Source organism: Haliotis rubra, unplaced genomic scaffold (genome assembly GCF_003918875.1).
Source record: "Haliotis rubra isolate DU_JTF1 unplaced genomic scaffold, ASM391887v1 Scf765, whole genome shotgun sequence".
Taxonomy (NCBI): domain Eukaryota; kingdom Metazoa; phylum Mollusca; class Gastropoda; order Lepetellida; family Haliotidae; genus Haliotis; species Haliotis rubra.
This window is the reverse complement of record NW_025767485.1, coordinates 190,892-204,149: the sequence shown is the minus strand read 5'-3', so window position 1 is coordinate 204,149 and position 13,258 is coordinate 190,892. Positions and strand designations below refer to the sequence as shown.

At 42.2% G+C, this 13,258-nt stretch overlaps 1 protein-coding gene across 1 annotated transcript; it reads left to right on the top strand.

The window, feature by feature from the left end:
• The first annotated feature begins 11,160 nt into the window (after positions 1-11,160).
• LOC124260476 (ankyrin repeat domain-containing protein 50-like) lies at positions 11,161-12,837 on the top strand. Its single transcript, XM_046694806.1, has one exon. It carries the CDS (start codon positions 11,161-11,163, stop codon positions 12,835-12,837), a length of 1,677 nt encoding a protein of 558 aa, XP_046550762.1.
• The last annotated feature ends 421 nt before the right edge of the window (positions 12,838-13,258 follow it).

Here is a 13,258-nt window from a genome sequence, read left to right as displayed (position 1 = left end):
TGGTCATTGTGAACAGTATTCAAATTCTACCTTCGTCGGCCTGCGAGCGGCCATCAATTGCCATCTGCGTTCTCCTCCATTTGAACGTGACATCAATATTACGAATGACAAAGATTTCCATACTGCAAACAACATTTTCATTGCTATGGTCAGAAAGATGAAAAAAGATGTCCCAGATACAACGAAACATCAAGCTGCAATCCCCGAGACCGAGCTGGCGATGATCCGAGAAAGTTTCGATTTGTCTACACCTGTCGGCGCAATGTGGCTGGTATGTTGGGCTGATCATGGGGTATGTTTTACACACTCGTATGTTGGAGGGCTGGTCATGGGGTATGTTGCTGGTATGTTGGCCTGGTCATGGGGTATGTTGCTGGTATGTTGGGCTAGTGATAGGGTGTGTTGGGCTGGTCATCGGGTATGTGACTGGTATGTTGGGCTGATCATGGGTATGTTGGCTGGGTATGTTGAGGCTGGTCTCATAAGGTATGTTGCTGGTATGTTTGGCTGGTCATGGGGTATGTGGCTGGTATGTTGGGCTGGTCATGGGGTATGTGGCTGGTATATTGGGCTGGTCATGAGGTATGTTGCTGGTATATTGGGCTGGTCATGAGGTATGTTGCTGGTATGTTGGGCTGGTCATGGGGTATGTTGCTAGCTGTATTGTGATAGACCTATAAGCGGTGTAGCAACATGTATGCCACATGACTTAATGTCATAGGTTTTATCGTAATGCGATCAGCAAATGTTTATGTTAGTTGTATTGATTTCCTTCAGTAACCATCGTAAATGTCATGGTGACCCGGAAAAAGATCAGAAGTGTAGCAGCCTACAGAAGTTTTCTAGTGTGTGGAGCCTGCGGTCTATCGTGAACACGTCATGATGTTGCTGCTGTGTTCAAATAACAGCCTGCTGTCTACTTTAACATCAACTATTTGCTTCCTGATCGTACTTTCCACATGCAGCACAAAGGAATGTGGACTTCAGTTGACAGAGAAGATGCAGAGCAGATCTGTCGTATTTAGAAATGTTGACATGATGTTGTGTCAAACTAAATGTATTGAAGATACCTTCATATTAGCATCCTGTCGCCAGTCAAGTGATGAACCCAAGAAGATTAAGAAAGTAAGTTATGGTTTTATCACGTTTATGGATGCGTGTCAGTGTGTGAATACTAGTATATGATTTGTGTGTTGGTGTGAGTGGTTGTGTGTCGATGGATGTTGAAGATCGTATATGTGTATGTGTGTGTTAGTGTGTAGCTGTGTGTTGCCGTGTGTCGTCGTACACGTGTACAAACATTCACTTCAATCAGTCATTTATAATCACTAGGACAGACTTAGTAAGGACGTGATTGGTCCAAAATGAAAATTTCATTGAGACTCACATGACGAGGCAAGTGTGGAAAATGTCAGAAAAGACGTCTCAAAGTCACGTTAGTACCGGGTTTGTCCCCCGTGAACGTCAATACACGTCAGTATACGTCTCTTGGCTGATGACGTCAAACCCGGTATGACGTTGGGGGGATGCGTTGCCATTCATCAAGGAGGCATTGTTCCAATTCCCGGAGGTTGACTGGAGGCACAGGGCGATTTCTGAGTTTGCGATCGTGATGGTCCCATAAGTGTTCGATTGGGTTCATATCCGGTGAATATGCCGCCCATGGTAAAACAGGAATGTTGGCGCTGGCGAGGAAGTTCTGAGTCAGCCTTGCCGTATGTGCCCTCGCGGTATCGTGCTGGAAAAATGGTTCCACGAGGCTGTTGGATGAATGGCTCCACAACTGGTTGTACAATAAATTTCGATAATGCTGTGCTTTCATGTTTCCTCGAATAACGACGAGCTTCCCTTTGGCGCCATCGCAGATTCCACCCCAAAGCATGCTTCCTTACTCCGAATGGCCGGACTTGAGAATACAATTCTGTACTTAGAAGCGTCCACCAACTCTTCGCTACACACGCGCTGCTGACCATCGTTTCTGAAGAAGATCTGAAATCTGCTCTTGTCGGAAAACATGACCCGTGCCAGAAGTCAACATCGAAGTCGCCACAAGCCCAGCACACCTGTCTGTTGGCTCGCTGTTGAGAGGGTGACAGGAACGCTTCGCGGTAGGGGCGAGGTGCTCGGATACCATGTGCCTGCAATCTCCTGAACACGGTTTGTCGACCTATCACGTGTCCCAGTGCCGTCCTTGCCGTTAACATCCCGAAAATGAAGTACCCGGATGTGACGATCTTCAACAGGCTTGGTCACCCGTGTTCTCTTGTTCAACCCGTTTGACGCAACCTCTGCATCAACCTAGTGACGGTTTGCGCGCGCAACCTAACCTTCTGGCGATCCCAACGTGTTGAGTCAGCAGTTTTATACAGTTGAACTGCACGTGCATTTCTTGCTACGGGACGTTACATCTTTTGGGCAAAGTGCGCGTCTTTTTCTCAATTGATTGTTGAAATGTTCCCGGATTTTTCGATAGAATACGTTTGGTTTGGAACATGAGAAACGCTAAAGTATGTTTTCATACAAAACATATATTGAAAAATGTTTGGTATCGTATTGGACATTTGTTTATATACATTGAGGTAAGGCTCACGGTACGCTTAACATAAACCGTTCTAGCGAAATACATCGACTTTATATTGACATATTCCTTTCACTCTAAAGGTCCCCACTAAATCCTGTGGATCTAAGGTTTGCAACGAGACCTCCCAATGTTTGGATGAAGGATGTAAAAAGGTCTGCGTGGAAGGTAGGTGTACGGTGCTCAGATTAATATGGGGTGCGGTGGGGTGGGGCATAATGGTTAAAGCGTCCGCTCGTCACGCTGAAGACCCGGGTTCGATTCCCACATGGGTACAATGTGTAAGGCCCATTATTGGTGTCCACCGCCGTGAGGTGGCACAGCAAAAACAAATATGCTGTCTTTCTGTAGGTGGCACAGCAAACACAAATATTTCGACTTTCTGGAGGTGTCACTGCAAACACTAATATCTTGACTTTCTGGAGGTGTCACTGCAAACACAAATATGTTGACTTTCTGGAGTTGTCACTGCAAACACAAAGACGTCCATTTTCTGCACATCGACCACTAGATGTAGCACTGCAAACATGAAGATGTCAAATGTGTGGAGTGAGTGAGTGACTGAGTTGCCATATTACGTCACATCGGCAATATCTCAGTCATACCGTGACAAGAACAATTTATACAATAAGCCAATATAAATCTATACCATAAAAACTTGTCGTCGAAGGACAGTAAGAATACCAGAATATCACAGTTTTGGTTTAAAACTGGTATGTTGTAATACAATGTGTTACATAAAACGTGCCTGCATGGACCCTAGCTGGATTTACACAATCTCTTCAAGTATTGGCAATTATGAACAGATTTAGACAAACCCTAAAAGAACAAACATCCTACTATTAAAACGATGGTAGACATAAAAATGAAATGGGACTTACGTACACTCTCAAGTGGACAATAATCTTTATGGTACTTCAACCCCCGTCAATCAATCTCTGTTAATAATTATATCCTACCCAATTTTAAAAGACATCACTTTGTACATCATAATTTATTATTTAAGTCTATTTCTCTTTAAAAATCCAAGATTAAATGAGAATGAACGTTATTAAAACGGTCCTTTACAGTTGCGACACTATACTATACTGAGTCAAAAAAGAAACTTCACAAAATGTAATTTGAAAAACAATGAATAATTTTTCTCTGATGATACATTTATGTGTCCGAAATGGGATCCCTATCTTTCGACTCTAGAAAAACGTTAGCAAAACCCACTCAAACCCATCCATTCGTCGTGCAAATGACGTTAGTGCCAAATCAGGTTTTGCACGTGCAGTCGATCACGTGATCTTCGCATCGAAGTTTGCTTCATATGCACGTGTTTGCATTGGCCTCAAGAATTGAAAAAACACTTTTAAACCACAGTTCCAACGGTACTTGAAATGCCACGATTGTCAAATGTGCAACGTGAACGTGCCGTTGGCATGTTGCAAGCGGGAAGATCAGTTATTGACGTCGCAAGAGCAATGGGATGCAGCCGTCGTACTGTGTATGACTTGCGAGGTCGAGGTCGTCTACAACAAACTGGCACCACTTCTGATCGCCCAAGGTCGGGTCCTCCACGTGTGACGTCACGAGCAGAAGACCGTCAAATTGTCCTTCGTCACCTACGTGACAGATTTCTGCCGGCTACACGAACCAGGGCTGAGATGTTTAGAGGTCGACTGTCCTCACAGACCATTCGAAATCGGTTGCGGGCTGCCAATCTCCATTCTCGACGTCCATATCGTGGGCCAATATTGACACCGTTTCATCAACGTCAACGTCTGCTGTGGGCCCAACGTCACCTCCGATGGACCCAGAGAGACTGGAATCGAGTCGTCTTTAGCCATGAATCAGGTTTACCGTCAGATTCGCGGACGGCAGGCATAGAGTCTGGGACGACGTCGTGAACGGTATGCCCAATGTTGTGTGCAGGAAGTCGACAGATTTGGGGGCGGAAGTTGCATGGTGGGGTGCTTTCTGTGGGAACAACCGTTCCTGACTTCTGGTCATCCGTGGAAACCTCACAGCTGCTGCTACCGCGACCAGGTGCTCACCCTGAACTCGTTCCTTTCATGGCGGCTCATGGCCCAGGTCTACAGTTCCAGCATGATAATGCTCGGCTGCATACCGCGATGTTTACACGAAATTTCCTTCAAACGCTGGAATCAACGTCATGGATCAGCCATCGATCGGGGTCCCTGACCTTAATCCAATAAAGCACGTTTGGGATGCCCTTGGAGAAGGCTTCGTGGTCTTAGGAACCAATCTCAGAATTTGCAGGAACTTAGAAGCGTTGCCTTGCAAGAGCAATGGCGCAGAATCAACCACGTGTTCACAAGCATCAGGCAGTCGATGAGGAGACGGTGTTTGGCAGTGGTGAATGCGCGGGGCGGCCAGACACGATATTGAACTGAGAAATTTCGCATTTTTATTCTTGTGACTTGACATTCTGTATACCCATGTTTTGGAACGGCGGTGTAGCCTAATGGAACTGATTATGGCACTGTCAGTGTATCGAGTACATCACACAGATCTCAGCAATGAAATAATAACAATTTAACCATCTTACCATCTATTGTTCTTTTATAGTGCCCTGACGAAAGAATGTGAAGTTTCTTTTTTGACTCAGTATATTTATTCCTTTTGATCGAAATATCTATTCCGTCAAGGAGGACATAACGGGATAATAAAATTCTTATGTATATACGGTTTACTTACACATTCTAGGGCTGTTAAGATGAGATCCGTGAAGACATGTTTTCTGTTCTATTATTCACGATACACCCGATTGTCTGATCCAGACTCGATTATTTACAGACCACCGCCATATAGCTGGAATATTACTGACTGCGGCGTAAAACTAAACTCACTCACTGTTCAAATGACTTTTGCTATCGTCGCGTTCTGTGGTAATTTGATGAATAATGATCTGGTTCCAATGACAGTGGCTCTGGCTATTGCGTCACCATCCTCGGACCTATTTGCAAAATATATAGATTTGTAAATATCATATTTGCTGCTTATCTGATTATATTCTTGTTGATATTATAATGGATTTGTGCACATTTAACTCATTCTATTTCCCAATTTATAAATTATCGATGTCTTAAATTTCCAAGAGTCCTATGCCAGAAGGCGGTGGCTCATGGGCCAATCTGGTGATGTTGACCTCCAAATGAAGCATATCTCCAATTTCTTGTCACGGGCCGAACCAGTCTGGCATTAAATTGGTAGATAATTACAGGTATTTGTGTCATATTCTATGGAGTATAACACCCCTGTAACCCTGGCGTCAGCATTTTGGATATCCGATGCTATTTGACACTGTCCTTGTTGACACTCCTTGGCGGGTGAGAGCCAGGGTGCCTAATTATTTTCTTTTCATCATGTTACCCCAACAAACTGGTTCACCTCGTAATGAAGGTAAGAGAAGACTGGACGAACTTGATCCTTCCAACGTTGATTCATGGCCGCGATTTCTCGTGATTGAAGCTACAGGCTCTTCCGATCAAATTAAACCCGTTCGCAGTTTCGAAGACTATTTTTTTTAATTTTATGGAGAGGTGAAAATCTGTATCTCTCTCCGTAGTGGCTCGCTTCTTGTGGAGTGTGCACGCAGACAGTAATCATTCAATCTGATGTCAGTAAAGATTTTTGCCAATATTGAAGTTGCTGTGTCACAGAACGTTAAACTATTGTCGTTGTCAGAGGAGGACATAGTTGAAGAGGTCATGGATCGTAGTCCTGTCGAAACTGGCGTGGTGACCACCATGAGAATACCAACTGTCAGAAGGATTACAAATGTGCCAACTCTGACGGTCCACAAGGCCTGCCCTGTGTAGCAAAGGGAATCACAAATCATGAAAATAGTATCTGAAAACACATTTATTACCTCGATGCCAAACATTTACTGACAAATCAGTCTTCAACTCTGTTGACTGTCGCATATTCCACTGCAGTCTCCCTCTCTGCAGAAATGTCCTGTACTTGACTTGGGTCAAGTCATCAGCTAAACCTATTTCTTCAACTTCAGCCCCAAAACCAACTACCCCAGTTACTCGATCTTCGTCTGGTTCCCAGACAGATGAAACTAATCCCGAGACGCCATCATAAAAGTCTTTATCAAAAGCAGCCAGCAACCTGTCTAAAACAAAGAATGGAAAACAATTAAAAAAAGACAAACCAACTACTGTCCCTTCAACTTCAGAGGTTCCAAAACAGAACGCACTCGGACCTCTAGATATGTAGATTACCGGGATTTCCTGTATTCAAGCCTACCTGGGCTAATTATGGGGTTTATATTTGTTAACGAGAGTGGTCATTTTCCGCTATTAAGCCCAGGGCTTAAATACAAAAATCCAGTACTCTGTCCTCATAGGACAGGCGGAGGAAAAGTTCTTCCTCACATTCCCGTGAACGATCATCAATTCAGCCACCATGATTCAATTGTCGACTTTAATACAGTGGAGTTGCAGAGGACTGAAGGATAACTTCAAAGGGATACAGTTATTAATACAGGATTGAAACCGCCAGCATTTTGTCTACAAGAGACATGTCTAAAATACAGATAACTCTAATCTGAGACAGTACAGTGATTATCACTCTTTTCTCCTCCAGGAGATAAAGCAACAGGAGGTGCCTCCATGTTGGTACGACAGGGTATAATACATATCCCTGTCCCTGGTAATACCGATATTAAAACTGTTGCTGTTCGTATCTCCCTGTACACACACATTGCTCTGTCTCTGTGCAGCTTGTATATCCATCCGTCTTCTTATATTCCACTGTCGGATTAAAAGAATCTATATGAACAACTTCCGAAGCCATGTATAATCATGGGCGATCTGAACCCGCTTTGGGGAAGTGTCCATACTAACACTAAAGGTAAAATCCTTGAGGAATTCATTTCCGATAATAATTGATGTATTTTCAATGATGATTCAGTCAATTATCTATATCCAGCCACGGGAACATATTCTTCTCTGGATCTATCACTCACTGATTCAACCTTATGTAATGAATTTGAATGGATGTGAAAGTTAAAATTTAAAAGGAAAGCCAGGGCTCAACGCGCATTTGGTGAAGACTAGAACGAATTATTTTCGTTACATGAGCTTCATACCGCCCTTGAGCAAGCTCACGATACAGCCACAGGGGTTGATAATATACACTATTAGCTCTTGAAGCATTTGCTAAAATCATGTTTAGAAATCCCTGTAGAATTTTGATCAAATATGGATTTCCGGGAATTCCAAACTTCGTGGCATAATAATAGGGTATCTTGAAAACAATAACCTTACAACAAATATTCAATGTAGTTTCAGTAAAAAAAATCGAAGTACCATTCATCATCTTGTTGAAAATACTATGGTGTATAAACAAAATGCAGTATCGATATTCTGTGATCACGAGAAAGCATACGATACCACCTGGAAGCATGGCATTTTAAAGGATTAACAATTACTTTGGTTTGAGGGGTCGTTTACCTCTTTTTATATCACAGTTTTTGACAGACAGACGATTTCAAGTCCGAGTGGGTTCAACCCTGTCTGACCATTATAATCAGGATCAAGGTGTCCCGCAAGGCAGTATTTTGTCTGTAACATTGTTTAGTATTAAGATCAATCGTGCATCCGCGGTTTTAATTCATTCAATCCATGGGTCACTTTTTGTGGATAAATTTAATATTACTTGTCGCGGGGAAAAATATATATACCATTGAACGACACCTATAGTTGTGTTTAAACAATTAAATAAGTGGTGTCTTGGAAAAGGCTTTAAAATTTATCAAAAACAAATTGTATACATTTCTGCCGTAAATATAAACCGCATAAAGATCCCGAACTATTTTCCAATGGCACTCCCATCAAAGTTGTCAAGGAGGCCGAGGCCAAGTTCTTAGTCTGAATTTCGACTCTCATTTAATTTTTCTTCTGTATATCAAATACCTAAAAATTAAAATAAATGCCTGAAGGCACATGACTTTTTGAAAGTCGATTCTAATTCCAAGTGGGGAGGGGATCAAGCTACCCTCCTACACCTATATCGATCATTGGTCCGCTCTAAACTTGATTGTGGATGGTGGAGCCTACAAAAGAACCTAAAACTATTCGATTACAGCCTTAAAATATTTATTGTTTTTAAAAACCACCCCAAATATAAACATAATATATTTTCAGGCTCCCGTTCGTGCCTTCAGGCTATCAAAAATCTATCTTGTAAACATCCACTTTTAATAGAAATTTTTGAATTATATAATGGCCAATACGACATCGTCCTGTTGATTTCTTGTAACACAATGGCCGATTTTGCTGATAAGGCAGCACTCAATAAATCAGTGACACCACTTCTCATTCCATACTCTGAATAGAAAGGCTATCATTAGATCGTACATCCGTGATCTGATGCAACAGAAGTGGGACACCCAAGTAGGTATCAATAAATTTCATCAAATTAAACCAACCATCGGTTACACCTACTTGGGTTGTCAGTTAGGCTTGAAGAGGTCGTCATGCGACGATGTCGCATTGGCCATACACGGTATAAACCAATACTTATTAAAAGGTTTTGAATCCCTTGTGATGAAAGAGTCACGGTCAAGCATGTGGGAATACAATGGCTGATCTTGCTGCCCAGGCAGTACTCAATAAATCTGTGACACCACTTCGTATTCCATACTCTGATTTCAAAGCTAGCATTAGAACCTACATCCGTGATCTGCTGCAAAAGAAGTTGGACACTCAAGTAGGTATTAATAAATAATTAATAATTAATAAATTATATGAAATAAAGCCTTATATTAGTTATACCTACTTGGGTTGTCAGTTCAGATTTGAAGAGGTCATCATGCGACGATGTCATATTGGTCACACAAGATATACCCATGAATACCTGTTAAAAGGTGAGGATCCTCCGTTTTGCATCTCTTGTGATGAAAGAATCACGGTCAAGCATGTCCTGCTTGACTGTATTGATTTTCTATCACAAGGGATACATATTTCAGTGCAAAAAACACTTAAGGGTCTTTTTAGCAATGTTAATTATCAATTAATTAATGAATTTGGTAAAAGGATTTGAACTAATTGCAAAAACAAGATTATTATATCGTGTAAATATATGTATGTTTTATGACTGGAAATTGGTAACTGAGTGAGCGAATGAATGAGTGTATCCTGGAGGGTAATTAAAGTATTGTAAAGTTATTGTGCTCCTTAGAGGGTACGTGAGTACCAAAACAAGTACATTTGTACATACCTCTATTTTTAACAGCAGCATATATGTTATATTGATTTATGGCTAGATTGTCAAAACTTGCTAACATCGAAGGGATGTTGTATTCTCCTCCTGAGAGGGTACGTAAGTCCCAAAGCATTCAACGTAAATTTAAACCTAGTATAATTTAAATCGTAGTATATATGTTCTTTTAATTTGTGGCTAGATTATCTAAATTTGCTAATAGCTATAGGGATGGTGTAAATCCAGTTAGCGTCCATGCAGGGAGTAAATGTTCTGTATGTCCCCATGGTCTCTAGTATGGTGATCTACCTTCAGTTGTTGGCAGTCTATAGCCTGTTGTGATATTGTATTGCCATCTATAGGTAAAATGTGTTAGATCTAACTACTAGATTTAAATTTACATTTGTGATAATCTATTTCTTTTACTGTCCTTCATTGACAGGTTTTTAAAGTTCACTTTAGTTTCCGGAGGGTGTGTGTAGGAGTGCCCCCCTTCCCCATCCTTTTGTCCTGAAATTATATTAAATCATAGGCGGATCCATTTGGTCTCAGGTAAAAATGAACTGGTGCACCTGTCCTTTCTCAAAAAGCTGTATCCGCTCCTGTTTCAGTTACTATAAATCTGTAAGTGGATTTAGTCAGGATATGGCTGAAATACTGTCGATGTGACTTTAAATCTTCACTCACTCACTCACTCTGTTCAAAATCTATGCTTTCGCGAATATTTATCATAAACTTATTTCTTCGATGGCTGTATGACATTACATGGCCTTCTATGGTCAGCTCGGTCAAGCTTTATTATATTCACGTGGTGGTTCATAAAATGTGTCGCTCTGAAATACAGTCGCTTTGCAATTACCTTTGTCATGAATTATTACAGAACAATACAGCTCAAACAATGGGAGTTCACTAACAAATAGTAGAGTGCACTGAATAACTTGATGTACCCAACCGCTGATATTGCAAATTAGGCACCATTTCAACAGCTTGTGGCCGATGTGTTTGTTTACTTCAGCTGTCAAGTCGGAATTTCTCAGTTTGGTTTAATCATCATAATTATCACATAAACGATGTGCCATCGTGATGAAAGATTCATCCTTTCGGGCCAGGAGCAATCTCTGATCTCACAAAAGCAAATATCTCGGTTTCTGGATATAATATGATGTCTGCACCTTTGAACTTGTCTCTTTCAAATTATCACGAAAGATTTCTACAGAGTTTAACTTTGTGTTACAGCTCCACCACTGTGTGACCTTCATACCGCCTCAAAGACTGGGGACCTGTCAAGAGTGAAATTCCTATTGTCACAGGGACGGGCGGACGTTAATTGTCAAGAATGGATTGGTAGAACACCGGTGATGTTGGCAGCCGGTGGGGGACATACAAAAGTGATGGAATTACTTGTGGGTAAAGGTGCTAAACTGTCACTTGTCGATAGTTTCGGATTCAACATCATTCACTCAGCCTGTCATGGAGGAGATTTAGAGATGGTGAAGTATGTCCTCTCACAGACCATGTTGGACATTAATGGTGGAGTACAGTGCGGGAGAACAGCTATGATGCTGGCAGCAGAGAACGGACATAAAGATGTGGTGGAGTTGCTTGTTGATACAGGAGCTGACGTGTCACTTGTGGATGAAACAGGTGACAACATCCTTCACTGTGCCTGTCGTGGTGGAGATGTGGAGGTGGTGCAGTATATCCTCTCACAGAACATGGTGGACATCAACAGTCTAGGACATGAGAAGAAGACGCCAGTGATGCTAGCAGGACAGTATGGACATAAGGAAGTGGTGGAGGTCCTCGTAAAGCATGGAGCTAATCTATCACTCAGAGACAAAGTCGGTGATAACATCCTTCACCTGGCCTGTTTTAAAGGACACGTGGATGTGGTGAAGTACATCATCTCACTGCACAGGGTGTACATCGACAGTAGAGGATTTGAAAGAAAGACACCAGTGATGAAAGCAGGAGAGGGGGGACATAAAGAAGTGGTTGAGTTTCTCGTGAATCATGGCGCTGATCTGGCTCTCAGAGACAGCGACACTAACATTATCCTTCACTTGATCTCTTACTGGGGGGGATCTGTGGATGTCGGGAAATATGTTTTATCACAGCACAAGGTGAACATTAACCAAAGGGGGTGGCGGAATAGGCCACCAGTGCTTGTAGCAGGAGAGAATGGATATAAAGATTTGGTAGAATTATTCGTAAAACATGGAGCTAAACTATCACTCAAAGATAGACGCAAAATGAACATTCTTCACTGTGCCTCTGATAAGGGACATCTGGCGGTGGTAATGTACATCGTCTCACTGCACAGTGTGGACATCGACAGTGAAGGATTTGAAAACAAGACACCAATGATGTTTGCAGGACAAAGTGGACATAAGGACGTGGTGGAGTTTCTCGTGAATCATGGCGCTGATCTGGCTCACAGAGACAGCGACACTAACATTATCCTTCACTTGATCTCTTACTGGGGGGGATCTGTGGATGTCGGGAAATATGTTTTATCACAGCACAAGGTGAACATTAACCAAAGGGGGTGGCGGAATAGGCCACCAGTGCTTGTAGCAGGAGAGAATGGATATAAAGATTTGGTAGAATTATTCGTAAAACATGGAGCTAAACTATCACTCAAAGATAGCCACAAAATGAACATTCTTCACTGTGCCTCTGATAAGGGACATCTGGCGGTGGTAATGTACATCGTCTCACTGCACAGTGTGGACATCGACAGTGAAGGATTAGAAAACAAGACACCAATGATGTTTGCAGGACAAAATGGACATAAGGACGTAGTGGAGTTTCTCGTGAATCATGGAGCTCAACTGTCACTCGCAGACAGAGAGGGTAACAACATTCTTCTGTTAGCCGTTTCACATGTGGAGGTAGTGAAATATATCCTGTCACTGGGTGTTGTGAACATCGACGCCAAGAACAGAAAGGGAGAGTCAGCAGCCATGAGAGCGAAAGCCCGGAGGCAACGAGACGTGCTGGACGTTCTTGTGTCACATGGTGGACACACATAACAGCTGTGTCATGTGAAGGGGTGCATATTCTCCCCGACATACACGTGATACAGACATATTGACGTGTTGGATACATACAGGTGATACAGACATATTGAAGTGTGGGATACATACATGCGATACAGACATATTGACGTGTGGGATACAAACAGGTGATACTGACATATTGACGTGTGGGATACATACATGTGATACAGACATATTGACGTGTGGGATACATACATGTGATACAGACATATTGACGTGTGGGATACATACATGTGATACAGACATATTGACGTGTGGATACATACATGTGATACAGACATATTGACGTGTGGGATACATACATGTGATACAGACATATTGACGTGTGGGATACATAGATGTGATACAGACATATTGATGCGTGGGCTACATACATGTGACACCGACATCTTGA

Bases quoted from the DNA above. Each gene is read 5' to 3' on its own strand.
- LOC124260476 (XM_046694806.1), top strand. From the start codon at position 11,161: ATGTTGGCAGCCGGTGGGGGACATACAAAAGTGATGGAATTACTTGTG.